The sequence below is a fragment of the Miscanthus floridulus genome, chromosome 7 (genome assembly GCF_019320115.1).
Source record: "Miscanthus floridulus cultivar M001 chromosome 7, ASM1932011v1, whole genome shotgun sequence".
Classification (NCBI taxonomy): domain Eukaryota; kingdom Viridiplantae; phylum Streptophyta; class Magnoliopsida; order Poales; family Poaceae; genus Miscanthus; species Miscanthus floridulus.
Window position 1 is genome coordinate 97,935,760 of NC_089586.1, and position 14,732 is coordinate 97,950,491.

The window sequence follows — 14,732 nt, forward strand, 5'->3', positions numbered from 1 at the left end:
CTCGATTAATCTAACTAACAATACCTATTGTGATCATAAATATTGATATTATTAGCGCCATCGGTCTAGGGGCCAGCAAGCAAGAGGTCAAGGCGGGGTAGGCGATGCCATGTAATCTCAGCTGCCACCACCGAGCCATCGGTGCTAAGGGCCAGCAAGCAAGAGGTCAAGGTAGGGTAGGCGACGAGCCGACGACAAGCAAGAGGTCAACTGGTCAAGTCTGGGTGGGCGAGGATGGGCGACGGCGGACGGCCAGCGGGCCACGGCGTGCGCGGAGAAGGCTGGCACGAGAAGACTGGAGGAATTGTTTTTTCTAATGATTAGCAGCGGGTCTTCTTTACCTTTAGTTCGGACCTCTTTTTTTCACGATAAAGACTTTCTGCTTAGGGTCACGATAAAGACCGGCTCTGTTGTTTGAGGCCGACCTGAACGAGCTTATGACCACTGCTTTTGCAACACTCCCGGGTGCGGGCAACGCCGTAGGTGATAACTTCAGTAATAGCCTCGAAGGCCTGCTTTGAATGCAGTAACCTACTAGCAATTACAATGAAATGAAACACAGCTTTCACGTATATAATATATAATATATTCTGACATCAAACTATCAGTGAGAATGCAGCTCTGCAAAGGTGTTATCCAAGATCTCCTATTCAGTTGCTGTTTTCACCCTGTCCAAAATACCTTCCTGAAATTGTCATCAGCATATTCAGCATTACGACTTCATCGTCCATCTCAGTCTTGGTGGCAAGGATGGTGGCGCACTTGCGCAGCAAGGACCTCAGTGAGGCACCCGTCTCCGCGTCCAAGGGAGTGTGAATGGCAACACAGAGTGCAAACAGCCACAGGCAGTTATTCCTTGATAGTGTATCCAAGCTTTGAATCATATCAATGTAGTTCCTAAGTGTCGCAGCTCTTGAAACTGCATCCATGTTGCAAATCATTGTCAGTGTCGGTTCAGTTTGTGGCTCCGATCTGCTGCCGGGTTTTGTTGAGATTTTTGTCGCACTAGATGCAGATGGTTCATCAGAATTGTCAAGCTCAGAGAGCACCTGAGGAAAAGAATAATCTCATATAATCAGTAGATGCTGTGAAGAAGGTAAATATGCAGAAGATGGTAGCTAAAGTCAAGCATTCAAATTGAAAAACCGTTAAGTTCAAGTCATTGCATATAAGAAGAAATAACCTTTTTGGTGTCATACTGGATTGGGGATTTCTGTAAATATGATACTATACCAGGTGACAATAATTTATACAATTGTTGGCTTGATGACACTCATACCATTCATTTAATATGCAGAAGATACAGATTAAGGCCCTGTTTGTTTTAGCATGCAGATTGTGGATTGCATCTAGGAGCAAACATTCACCATTGTATCATACAAAAAGCAAGCAAACTGGAAAAACAGACATCAGAACATTAATAAAACATACTGCTAGTGTGATAAGGCATTCTATCAGTATTCAGTACTAGCTGTCAGATTTTTTAACACTTCCCTTCCTAAGAACAAAGGATACCCATTGCCCCATCATGAAAATAAAGTAATTTATGTGACAACAGAACAAACCATTCAGTAATAACATACAGAATTATTCCAACATAGGTTATAGATAAGAAAAGAAGTGTCCGTTGCCAAATGAAATAACATATTGAATCATAAAACATGTTTGCAATTGATCTAGACTTGTGCCACTAAAATTTTAATGATCAAGTGGCCAACAAAATAGTAAAATATGTCAACAATTTTTTTTATAAAAAAAATGGTATGCCAACAAGTTAAGAAGCAATTTTACAATCATAGGGTGTTGTCTTTACGAAGGTAATTATGAGAAATAGAAAACAGAACTGAAATGTGGTTATAAATGTTTGCATCTTTTAAACTACACAAGATAGCTTACCATCCTGGTTTCCGCGAACTGGGTGATAAATGTGTCCTCCCATTGTTTTGATGCACGCAAATCAGGTAAGCACTTTGGTATGTCCGGAATATCTGGCATATAAGGAGTTTGCTCATTTCTAGCTGCACTTGAATATATCTTGACCACCTTCACTCTAGGAATTTGGTTAGCTTCCCACCTGTAAACCGATGTTTTCATGCCATAGTCAAAGTAATGTTTTTGGGTAAGCCAATTGATGATCACGAGAAGTATATCCAAAAAATAATAATAGAAAACTGAGGTCCCCACCTTATATATTGTTGGGTTCAGCTTTAGCTTAATAGCTTCACAAAATGAACTGCCGATATTTCTATCTGGTTGGTAGGTTTGGGAGATCCTATTTAGCAAATATCACTAGTCATAGTTTGACATCCTATTTTCTAACCATTAGTTCATTTGGTAAGCTTCGCCAAAACGAGCTAGTATGGAGAAATCCTAGTAATCAAATATCACTTTACTATAATTCACATTTGTTCATATGTTGAAGTCACACTGAGTAAACCTAATTGCAAGAGATATTGATCTTACTAAGATAATGGATATTCATCTATTCAACACTGAACCTTATAATAAAAGGCCCTTAATGGCCACAAAAACTAAATAACACATACTAGCAAGACTAGGGTGTTGCATCATGCAATTGAGCCTTGTAACAGTAGTAATTGATCAAGTTAAATATCGACTACAGAATACAATGAATCGTGTGCACAGATGGGCAACCCAATAATACGATCTTTGTTTGGCATCACAATATCATGTTCGGGTCCTATAAATCTCAGGAAACCAGAAGCAAAGAATACCTGACACGCCGAAGGTACTCAAAGCCATCAAGTGGCTCGCCAGACTCGAAATCTGGATCTCCATCCACAGCAAATGCAGGCTTCAGAATTCCCTCATAGTCATCGTCACTATCATCTTCATACTCCACATCTTCACCTTGATGAAACGGCTCTTCAACCACTCCGCATGCCCCAGCATGGTCATGAGCAGACTCAGAGCGGTGTTCGTGACAAACAGCCAGATCCCCATTTCTGTGGGCACCAATCTCTGCAACACCAACACAGGTATCATATAACAAATGAGGACATCGCAAGAAAATTACTAGCAGCATATTTAACAAGCAAAATGATTTAATTTTGCACACAAGTTCTTAAGAGCATGCTATATTTTAGCCTCCAACAAGTTTCCTATATCTTGTGCCCACTCTAGAGCCAGCCCCGCTATGCATCTTTGTCTTACGAGAAATCCGAAATAGAGGATTGACAATATTTGAAGATTCTAATTAAAGAAGCTGTTGAAGGGTATTTTTCACCAAAATCTCTATTCCTATCGATTATCAATTAAGAAGCTCTTAGAGCAACATCATTTATCAATTAAGAGGCTCTTGGAGTTGCTCTAAGGGGCAAGGACGAGAAGAGACGTACCCAAGAACCGTGCCGCCGCCGCCTCTTCGGGCCACTTCCTCACGCCCATAGCCTTCATCCCCCTATTACCCCTCCTGCTCCTCACGTCCTCCTCGGCGACGAGCAGCCCGTCGTACTCACCGGAGAACCCGGAGGCGGCGAGGGCAGCGCGGACGTCGGCCCACAGCCGCGCGTGAGCCTCCTTCGACGGAGCGTCCCTGAGCGCCTCGAGCTCTGCCCTCGCGTAGGCCGTCCTCCTCCCTGCAGATCTACGCTGAGCTGCGGCGGTGGCCGCCATGGCGAGGGGGGAGGCTCTGGCTGGAACTGGAAGGTTCGATTGGCCGCAGAGGAAAGTGACCACGACTAGGCTTCACGGGTGAGCGGAATGCACAACGCCCCGTGGCAGTGCCCCCTCCGTTGGCTGCGTGCCTGCGCCAACAGCCGACGCCTTGTTCTTGTTGCTCGTCTCCTTGAAGCTGCTGCTCGACGACCGGCGCTCCGTGCCTCTGCGCGTGACGGCGTGCATAGGACAACGGGAAGGTGTGATGAACCTAACCCCGCCGACGGGGCGATAGGGCTCGGGTAGCCGGCGGCGGCGGAGAAGCGGCGGACAGAGAGCGCTACAAGAGCCGGTTGTCTTTCATAGGCCGCGTTTAGGGCAGCTTACAGGAAAGCACTTCCTAGATAGATAATCCGCACGAATAGCGTAAAAACGATGGTCAAAATAAATTGATCTGACCTAATTTTTACTTTTTAAATATAAATAGAAACCGTGAGAAAAAAATTGTTAGAATAAACTATAAAAAAACATATCGTTCGGCTGTTGATTTTAACTTATTTTGGTTATAAGTCGCTTATAAGCTGTACAAACATGCCATGGTCGCGCAAAACCTGGTAGGCTGGAAAGTGGGAACGGCCCGAGGTCCGAGTTGTACAAGGCTTAAAAGCCTGAGGCCCATGGCCTGTATTCATGTTCTTCTTCTTATCTCGGAAACAAATTTCCATTAGAAACTGATTTCACTCCCCTCAATCAAAAAAAAAAAAAAATTGAAACTGATTTCACAGAATACCACTACACATGCAAATAGGGATGACAACGGCGCCTCAATCTCCGACGGGGATTTCATCTACTAGGGCATCATCAACAATAGATTCAACTTGCTAACTCATATAGATAGATATCATTAACAATAGAGACAACTTGCTATCTGGTATCGGTAATGCTTGATTGGGGGTGTCCGGACGAATGGACAAATCGACCCCGCGTATGTTACACCCAATAAAAAAGAACGCTTAGCTACAGTTAGATGGGGTCCACACCCTGAGAGCACGTGCAACTACTCGTTCGGAATGCATGCGCCGCATGGGGGCCGTGCATATGCGTGACCACAAAGAGATGCTTCACTGCCATGCCTGCCCTCTGCTGCCTAGCGTCTAGGCCTACTGCTGCTTCTCCGTGTGTTGTCTGCACCCATACCAAACAGCCCCTCCCGCATTGCTCCTTTGGCCAACCGGCTTAGGCGCTTAGCTAGTTGCAGAGCTAGCCAGGCCGCTTGCCTGTTTGTGAGAGGAGTGCGGGCCCACATATGCCATGGCAGCTAAGTGTTGGTCTAAATTTTTTCGTCACTCCATGTCATATAGCTCCGTATGTTTCATGCGTTTCAGATGTATGCTTTATCTGGAGTAAAGTCTATCATCGGTCCCTAAACTTGTACCGCTGTGTCATCCCGGTCCCTAAACTCGCAAATCGACCGTTTAGGTTCTCAAACTTGTTCATCTGTGTCATCTCGGTCCCTAAACTTGTTCGGCTTTATCATCCCGGTCCCTACACTTACAAATCACTCGTTTAGGTCCTCAAACTTATTCAGTTGTGTCATCCCGGTCTCTAAACTTAGATTTTAAGTCTCTTCTAGTCAAAAATAGGGCGATCTAAAAACTATATATAGAAAATAATTTATAACTTTTTCATATGAACTCGAATGAAGACAAATTTTATATCAAAATTATAGCCCTCGACGCGATCTACGACTTTGTAGTTGAAAAGTTTTTGAATTAAAACTATTTAGGGTCCAAAAATATTATTGTATGTTTATATATTTTGAAATTTGAAATTTAAAATTATAAAATAATCTTGGATATTGATATGGTCTATATAAAAGTTATAGTTCTCAATACGATCTACAACTTTGTAGTTAAAAAGTTTTTTAATTAAAACCGTTTAGGGTCCCAAAATATTACTGTAAGTTTACAGATTTTGAAATTTAAAATTTAAATTTATCAAATAATCTTGGATATTGAAATGATCTATATGAAAGTTATAGTTCTCAATACGATCTACAACTTTGTAGTTAAAAAGGTTTTTGCTTCAAGTCATTTAGTGTCCCAAAATTTAATTTTAAATTTTAAATTTAAAAATCTATAAACTTACAACAATATTTTAGAACCCTAAACAGTTTTAATTAAAAAACTTTTTAACAACAAAGTTGTAGATCGTATTGAGAACTATAACTTTCATATAGGCCATGTCAATATCCAAGATTGTTTAATAATTTTAAATTTCAAAATCTATAAACATACAACAATATTTTGTGACCCTAAACAGTTTTAATTCAAAAAAAAATTCAACTGTAAAGTTGTAGATCGCTTCGAGGGCTATAATTTTGATATATAGTTTGTCTTCATTCGAGTTCATATGAATAAGTTATGAATTATTTTTTAATATAAAGTTTTTAGATCACCCTGTTTTGATTCAGATGAGACTCACAACCAAGTTTAGGGACCGGGATGACACAACTGAACAAGTTTGAGGACCTAAACGGATGATTTGCAAGTTTAGGGACCGAGATGACATAGTCGAACAAGTTTTAGGACCTAAACGGCCGATTTGCGAGTTTAGGGACCGGGATGACACATCGGTACAAGTTTAGGGACCGACGATGGACTTTACTCTTTTATCTGTATGTTGCATGTGCTTCGTCTGGATGTTGTATATGTTGCAATGGCTATACATGTATGTTGCAAAGTGTATGTTTCAAATGTTTTAGTTGTTGAAGTGTTTTATCTGGATGTTGCATATGTTGTAATGGCTATACACGTATGTTTCAAATGTTTCAGGTGTTTCATTCGTATGTTGCAAGTGTTTTATTTAGATGTTGCATAAGTTGCACTGGCTATACACGTATGTTGCAAGTGTATGTTTGTAATTTTTTTTTGTTTCGGATGTCTATTGCGGTAAATGCTTTATGTTGCAAGTGTTGCATGACCAGGCACGAAAAGTGAGTGCAGACGGAGATGGTCCCCTCGTGCGTGCGAAAGCGAAGCGGGCACGACAGCCCCACACATGCATGCGCAGGCGCATACGTATCGCAGCAGCAGCAATGCGCGGAGACAACAACAACAACAACGCTCGGACAGGTGCGGCAGTGTGTCGGCGGGCAGGCAAGAGCTGCATGTATGCGCTATGGGGGTTGCCCAGGCAAAGTGGGAGACAGTAGGCGCGGGCGTCTGGAGGTCGGGGCGCTAGTCTTTCCCATCTGGTATAGACATCATCAACAATAAAGTCAACTTGCTAGCTCATATGAATTTAAAAAATAATGAAAATAGAGTAATCTAATGTGCTAGTATATAGAAAAAAAATATGTAAACGTGTATGGCAAGATGGAAGTGGAAGAGTTTCTAAAACCAATAATCCACGGAGGAAATACTTCGTGTAAAAATCAATGAAGAGGTTGTTGTATGGCAAGATCGAAGAAAATTGGTGAGATTGTTCCAGCATTACGTTGTTAACGTGTTTGTACACCTTGTTTTTATTTGATCCATTGTAAGGGCAGTCTCAATGAAAAAAACTAGTAGTTTCTATAACATAGGATATCGCACAAAAAAAAGTACTGCTTTTCAACCCATGGTTTCTATGAGTAATAACTATTTTCTCTTTTCTCTCTCCCAACTCTATTTTTTCCTCCGATGGGAGTGCGACACGAGCTCCCTAGAAATTGGTGGTTTCTCCCCAATGGCGATTTCATGGTTTCTTGGTGCATTGGGTAAGAGTAGACCTGGTTTCTTCATGAAGAAACCATTTCTATGATTTTTGCTCTCTTTCTTCATTAATTACGTTGTCATATCAGCATTTTACCTACGTGGCAAGTCATTTAATGAGGATATAAATCATCATCAATGCATCTCATCATTGGGAGTTGGGACTACCCTAAATAACTGTTGCTTCTCCTACTTTATTAATATACTAGGAGGACGTTCGCGCGCTCGGGGGAAACTGGAAAAGCGTGAACAGTAAGCGGGGGTAGGGAACACCGGATCAGTAATAAAACAGGCACTGAACAGTGCACTGCAGGGATTCCAACAGTACATAAACAGTGTTAAAGAATAGTGTCTGATGTGTTTGTGAAACTGTGTTCGACGCGTGGATGTGGTGGACGTACGGGGACTGTTCGTCTGAACGGTTGTATGGACCGTTTAAGTGACTCGGTTCTCAAATAAATGTATGTATATCGCGATAGTTTGATGTTAAGACGTTATGTGAAAAAGGAATAAAATCGTCCTATAGTCCGAGGAAACAATACCTAGTTGCAATGCATTTTGTACTGATCAGACAAACGAATTCCTGAAGAATCAGCAAAATAACTAAGCACAGAGCATAGCCAACAAACAGCGGCAAAATTATCATTATTATAACTATCGATCATCACCAACATCCGAACAATTCCCCACGGCTGAAAAATAGATGCTGAACCGAACGAGGAAGAGCTTGAGCAGCACAACAGCGAGTAAGCCAGCATTTGCCATGCATGCCTCACGAGCTCCTACACCGGAACAATATAAACAAGCGACCGCCGCGGCCATGATTATTCTATAAGAACGGCGGTCGCCGCTTACTCGAACGCACTCTGACACTGTCGTCACTCCTCATCGACGAACTCGAACTCGTCCTCGCGGAGGTGGGTGAAGAACCGGACGGGCTTGGGCTGGCCCTCGACGACGAGCTGGAACCCGACCTTGAAGGGGAGGTTGGCCGTGATGCGCTTGCCCTTCCACACGCAGACGTACTGCTTGACGACGCCCTCCATGCCCTGGATGTCCAGGTCGGGCGCCTTGAGGACGTGGTAGACGCGGAGCGGCGCCGTGACGCGCACCCGCCGGCCGATCTTGGGCGCGGCCGCGGCCTCCTCGGCCGCCACGTCGTCCGACTCCGAGGTCACCTCGTTGGTGAGCGCGACCTGGAGGAGCAGGCGCGCGCGGCGCGGCGGCGGGCCGGGGAGCCGGGCGAAGGCAGCGGACGTGGGCGCCGGGGATGGGAGGCGGCGGTGCAGGAGGACCGAGGAGGTGGAGGTGGAGGGCGGCGCCACGGACGCGGTGGCGGTCGCCATTGGGGTATGCGCGCGGCGGGTGGGCGGGCGTGTGGAGGGAGGATGGAGGGGACTCCGGTGCTGGGTCGAACAGGTGGTGGGCGCGGGAGAGGCGAGGAAAGGATAGATGCGCGGGGCAAACGAAAGGCGGAGGGGAGCGGACGGCCGCTGCGACTGCGAGTTGCTTATGGGTTATGGCTTCTACCGAGGTTGATTGATGCCTCCTTTGGTTTGCCTCCATTCGTCTCGGCCCTGGCCCCTGGGGAATGCTGAGAATTTGGCGAGTTCGCACGGCATCTGGCACGAAATGACGAAAATCATCAACTAGATAAGGCTGGAGCGCACGCCTGGCTGTGGTTTGCTCTGCTCGCCGTGGCCGGGGCGCGCCGGGCCAGGCCAGAGAGGCGAGCACGGCGACGATTTCGCGTGGGCGCGTGGCACGGCGGCACCTTCACGGTTTGCGGTTCGCCGACTCGCCACGTGGCGCCGGCTCTATTTGGCCGCTTGCCGCCGGGGTTGCTCCATCCCGTCGACACCTGACAACGCACGCGCCCGCAAAATCCTTCCGCCGTTTCTCCTGTAAAATCGAGAAATCGCTAGTCTACTTCGCGCATTTTAACATTTGAGCTGAGTTGGCTCATAATTTGCGAGGCACATCATAAAATATTGATGTTTCATATATAAATCTAACTAAATCTAAAATAGCTTGATTTGGCATCGTGCAAAAATTGTATTCATGGAGACATAATAATTCTTAACGTTCTAGAGTTGGTCTCATAGCCTTTCTTCTTTTAGAAAGGCTTCTTGTAGGATGTCTGTCCGGACGTCGGCTTCTCGGACCTACGGATGCTCAATGACCCAACACTTGTATCCGTTCATCCACTCGTCCCTAATCCTATCTACTCGTCCAACCGCCACGTCCGTCGTGCCGCGACCGATCTCCACCACGACCGCGCCGCAACCATGTCGTTTTGGCGTTCTCCACGACGTCTGGGCACCCGCAGGCCATCCCACCCGCCCTCTGCCTCATCGCCGCCATCGCGCCACCCCCACATCTCCCTCTATGCACCACCACCCATCTCCGCGACCACACAGCAATTGGGCTCCACCGCGCCCATGCCACCTCGGTGTTCTCCACGACGTCCGGGTGCCCGCTAGTCATCCAACCCGCCCTCTGTGTCATCCGTTAAGCCACTCCCACCTTGCCCTCTGTGCGCCGCCGCCTAGCTCCGCGCCACCGGCGAGCTATACAACGGTGAACTCCACATGTTGATGAGCCTCCACTCGTCCAAGCAGCAAGAAAATATAGTTGTGAAAGAACATGTTGCGAACGTATGTTTAAATTGTTTTAGGTGTTTTAGATGTGTGTTGCAGGTGTTTCATATGGATATTGTAAAAATAGATCTTGATGGTGCATATGTTGCAATTGATACATAGATATGTTTCACGTGTATGTTTCAAATCCTTCATTTGTTTCACATGTATGTTGCAAGTGTTTCATTTGGGTGTTGCAAAAGTAGATTTGGATGTTGCATTTGTTGCAATGGCTACACATGTGTTGCAAGTGTATGTTCTAAATGTTTCATCTGCTTCAGACGTATGTCGCATTTGTTTCGTCTGGGTGTTGCAAAAGTAGATCTAGATGTTGCATATGTTGCAATTGCTATGTTGCAATTGTATGTTCTAAATGTTTTATTTATTTCAACGTACGTTGCAATTGTTTCATCTGGGTATTGTAAAAATAGATATGGATGTAGCACTACAAGAGCTTAGGCCTTCTATGACTAACTGATTGTGACAATTACATTCTTTTTCTTGTCATTGTACCCCTTCTATGACACAACAATGACGATATGGCTGTGGTCATAGAAGGTGGGTCATAATCCCCCTTCTGTGACTAACAGACCCAATTGTCATTATCTTAGTGACAATTGCACGTATTGTCACCAGGTTATGACCACAGTATTTGTCACTATATTTGTCATAATATATTAGACGAGATGATAACAAGTGTCCAAGGATCTGATGTGGCGTGTGACGTGGCACAGGTAGTATGACGAAAATAATTATCATAAAAATGAATTTGGTCCAGTTGACCGATGGGCTGGTTTTTACAATTATAATTCAACTGAGCCCAACTGGCCCATGTGCTGGCCGGCCATTTTTTGGCCCAATTGTTGTCAGCCTTTTTAGTTTTTTTGCCGTACTGGCCCAGTAGTATTCCAGCCCAGTTTGCATATGATATTACGACCCAAGCCCATATATTAAACCACATACAATTTAATAACAATAATAATTAGACATCCATACATATCATTTAATCCAGAATTGATTGTTCATTACAACAGTTATAACCATTCACCAGCCATACAAATGAATTACATCATCAAAATACACAACAGATCACCAACAGATCACCCACAGGTTCACTTGCCCTTCTTGTGGTGCTTGAGCAGCGATGGCCTCCATTTCAGCCTAGCATGGAAAAAAAAGCAAGTCAGGATTCTCGCATTCCAATTTTTGTCCATCACAGTACAAAACGCAGGAAGATGTACTCACAATAGCTTTTTGTGCATCCTCACTATAACATGCCTTGCTGATGCAATATGTGTGGCCTTGAAGAAGTCAATCGCAGTGGGTGGATCGTCCTTAAATTTAGACTTCTGGACATGTAAACAGTTTAAACATTTGAAAAAGAAAGTTAACAGCAGTTGAAACAATAATTTAACAGCAATGTGTGTCCTTGCTATCAGTCAGTACTTCACTACTGGTAATAATTAGCTAGTTGAGGCACAATGCATTTATTTATTAGTTCTGCAGATAATTGACAACCATATGTACGATTTTAATTGATACAACTCTGCAGATAATTCGCTAGTAACTTACACAGACAAAATGACAACTTGCACAGATAAAATTACACTTGCACATATGGCCACAAATATGTTCTTTATAATTTGACGGCCTGTTTAATTTGACAACTAAATTTTATTATGTAGTAACTCAGAAATTGAAACGGCAAAAATTTCTACCGACCATACACACCCTTGACTGAAGCTGCGTACAACAAGAACTCGACAAGAACGGTATAGCAGTAACAGTAGGAAGGAACAAGGAACACGATAATTTGGGCTAATTTGGGAGATGAAGTGGAGGGAATATACCCATGTCATCCTCAGTGCTGGACAACGATTGCCTGGTAACCGAACCATAACCGCACAGGAGCTTGGACAACAACTACTCCTCCAGATGCTTCTCCATGATCTCCACGCAACTTCTGACAGAGCAGACATGAGAAATCCATCCCCATCAGAACCACGGTTATTTTCATAAGGCAACACTGCCAACATAAACGAATGTGGCAACTGCCGCAGACGCACAAGCGCAGTCAGAAGGTACCTCTTGGCGAGGCGGCTGAGGAGGTCGTCGGACCTGGAGATATGCATCGTGTACTTCTCGATCAGCAGCAGCCACACCACCAGATCGTCGACGCCAGTCGGCGAAGTCGTCGAGCGTCTCCTCCTGTAAACGACACGTGGAGAGGGAACACCGGTCAGATCCAGAGCCGCAAGTAACCCGAGCGCTTGTGGCGAAGAGATCGAGGCAGGAGGAGGTGGAGCGGAGGAACGCGATTGAGAAGACGGATAAGGACAAGCGTACATGGAGCTGGATCTGCTCGTGGGCGCGCGACTCGAGGGGCGAGTCGAAGCGGAGGATCTCCGGCGCAACCTTCTCGTTGCGCCAGGCCCGATTAAGCAGCTCGACGTCCGTGTCCGCCGCCGCCGCCGCCGAGTCGTCGTCGCCCGCCTCCTCTCTCTCTCCTTGCGGCGGCCGCACGTCTGGAAGGGAAGGGAAGGGAGTTAGGGTTTGGGGAGGCCGTCCGTGGAGCTGGTTTTCTTTCGAGTGGCACCAAATTCGGCCGTTGGATTCAGATCAAGGGCTCCGATCATCTACAGCCTTAACAGGCCTGCGGGTGTCAGTGGCCCAAAAGCGAAAGTGAGGCCCAAGCCCAGGTTGAGAGTCTGAAAAACCCACGTGGGTTGCTAAGCAGGCCGAAAGGGCCTTTAGGGCCACACAGTTTCTTTTCCTTGGGCTGAATTAAGTAACAAATTAAGTTTTGTTTAAATTTGAAGTGCTTATAATTTTCTGTTTACTTAAGTTCATTTTAAGCCCAATATTTTTTTAAGTCGTCTCCAAATTTAAGTTTGTATTTTTTAGGCATTTATTTTTAGTACTTGTAATCTCCCTATTTAGCGCAATTAGGCTCTTTGTTGGGCCATGTTTAATCTCTGATTTAGCATAAAATAAATATAGTAATGACCAAAATTGATCAAAAATCTAAGATTTTGTGTGGGGCCATACTTTGGGTATGCATGCTTGCAAAAACAATTTCAAGCCATTTTGACAGAATCGGAATATACATTGTTCATGAAATGGAAACATCTATCACATAGTCATATAACTATGTTTGAAATGTATTCATTTTGTGAAGGATGTGCAATACCGCTTTGAGATGTATCCATTTCTGAAGGATGTTGAGTATCGCCTTTTGAAATCAGTTGAAATTTTTATGCAATGATTATACACCAAAATTGTGTTGTCATGCAAGTTTTTAGATTTTTCTAACCAAGTTTAGATATTATTACATTTATTCTATGGTAATTCAATAAATAATTGTAATAATAAATGAATTTGGTCAGATAATTCTACAAATTGACGCAACAACATAGTTTGGGTCTATAAGCATTCCATAAAAAATTCAAGCAATTTCAATAAGGTGGGACTATACATCCTTCACAAATACAAACATCTCTCACTAAGTCATATAACTATGTGAGAGATGTATACATTTGTGAATGATGTGCAGTACCGCTTTGTTACAATGATTTGAAATTTTTATGCAATGATTATACACTAAAATTATGTTGTCATGCAAGTTTGTAGATTTTTCTTAACCAAGTTTAGATATTATTACATTTGAATTTCAATATATTAGAACTTTAGACATGATTTTAGGACCATAAATAAATTCAAATGAAAAAGTCATCAACTACAAAGTTTTAGACCTGATCGAGGTCTACAACTTTTGTTTTGGTCGTTTCTTCATTCAAGCTTGTTTGACTAACTCTTCCGCAGTTGACCGACGGCGTTGACTTGACCGTTGATCGAAACTTGGACGGCTATCCACTGTTCCGAGGCGCGACTAGGGTCCATCAATGTCGTTCTTGATTTTATAAAAGTATACAAATATATGAATGGTTAACTAATACAACTGGATGGATACCGAAGTATACAAATATGAATGAACAATGTTACTTAGTCTGGAAGTATACTAAAATAATATTGAAAAATTAAATAACCAAGCTTACTTAGCTCTAGATATTAACAAATATGAATGCTAATATGCACTGCGGATTTGGAGAGGCGAGTGCTAGCCGACCTTTCAGCAGGTAAATTTCAATATAAAAAGGAAACTGCAGCAACTATAACACAAATGCCTTTGCGGTTCATATATCTTTGTCTCCTGGTGTGCAGCCTCCTAGGTTCGAGCCCCCTTAAATGCACAAATTTTTTTGTTAATTATTCCTGCTACTGATGGGCTGGGAGGGAGCACGTGCTGGGCTAGGCCGGGAGCGCTTGCTGCGCTGCCGACTTCGGAGTTGCGCTGGGCCGAGCGAGGATGCTGGTGCTGCCGACTTAGCTACTAAATTTCAATGGTCATGGCTGCTTCTCCAGTACGTGTGCTCATAGGTTCGAAACCTCATTACCCTCAATTATTTTGCCCAAATTTCTGGCCCATACAGAGCGAGCCTGTGTGCGCGAGAGGGAGTCCGGGGTCCTATGTGCGTGCGTGGGTTGGATGGCATGTGTGTGTTTTTAATTTGTTTTCTTTTTTATTTTCTTTTATTTCGTTTCAAATTATATATATATATATATATATCAATCTATATCTCTATTAATTTTTATCCCTCCACTACCGTATCAGGTTATAGGTTCACACCCACGGCTGCTTGTTTTATTTTCTTGCTGCAGT

The 14,732-nt window shown here is 43.8% G+C and overlaps 2 protein-coding genes across 2 annotated transcripts; both read right to left on the bottom strand.

Annotated features, from left to right (window-relative positions):
* Positions 1-516: 516 nt before the first annotated feature.
* Positions 517-4,006, bottom strand: LOC136463914 (uncharacterized). Its single transcript, XM_066462884.1, has 4 exons — positions 3,360-4,006; positions 2,736-2,982; positions 1,897-2,074; positions 517-1,049 (listed from the first exon to the last, which is right to left on the bottom strand). The coding sequence occupies exons 1-4, from the start codon at positions 3,634-3,636 to the stop codon at positions 651-653; spliced, it is 1,101 nt and encodes a 366-aa protein (XP_066318981.1). The 5' UTR covers positions 3,637-4,006; the 3' UTR covers positions 517-650.
* A 3,984-nt stretch (positions 4,007-7,990) lies between these two features.
* On the bottom strand, positions 7,991-8,978 carry LOC136463915 (ferredoxin-thioredoxin reductase, variable chain-like). Its single transcript, XM_066462885.1, has one exon. The coding sequence runs from the start codon at positions 8,717-8,719 to the stop codon at positions 8,252-8,254; it is 468 nt and encodes a 155-aa protein (XP_066318982.1). The 5' UTR covers positions 8,720-8,978; the 3' UTR covers positions 7,991-8,251.
* Positions 8,979-14,732: the final 5,754 nt, after the last annotated feature.

Coding starts and splice junctions, on each gene's coding strand:
- LOC136463914 (XM_066462884.1), bottom strand. CDS start 3,636: ATGGCGGCCACCGCCGCAGCTCAGCGTAGATCTGCAGGGAGGAGGACG. Junction 2,075..2,735: donor GAGTACCTTCGGCGTGTCAG/GTATTCTTTGCT, acceptor ATCGGTTTACAG/GTGGGAAGCTAACCAAATTC. Junction 1,050..1,896: donor AGTTCGCGGAAACCAGGATG/GTAAGCTATCTT, acceptor TCTTTTCCTCAG/GTGCTCTCTGAGCTTGACAA.
- LOC136463915 (XM_066462885.1), bottom strand. CDS start 8,719: ATGGCGACCGCCACCGCGTCCGTGGCGCCGCCCTCCACCTCCACCTCC.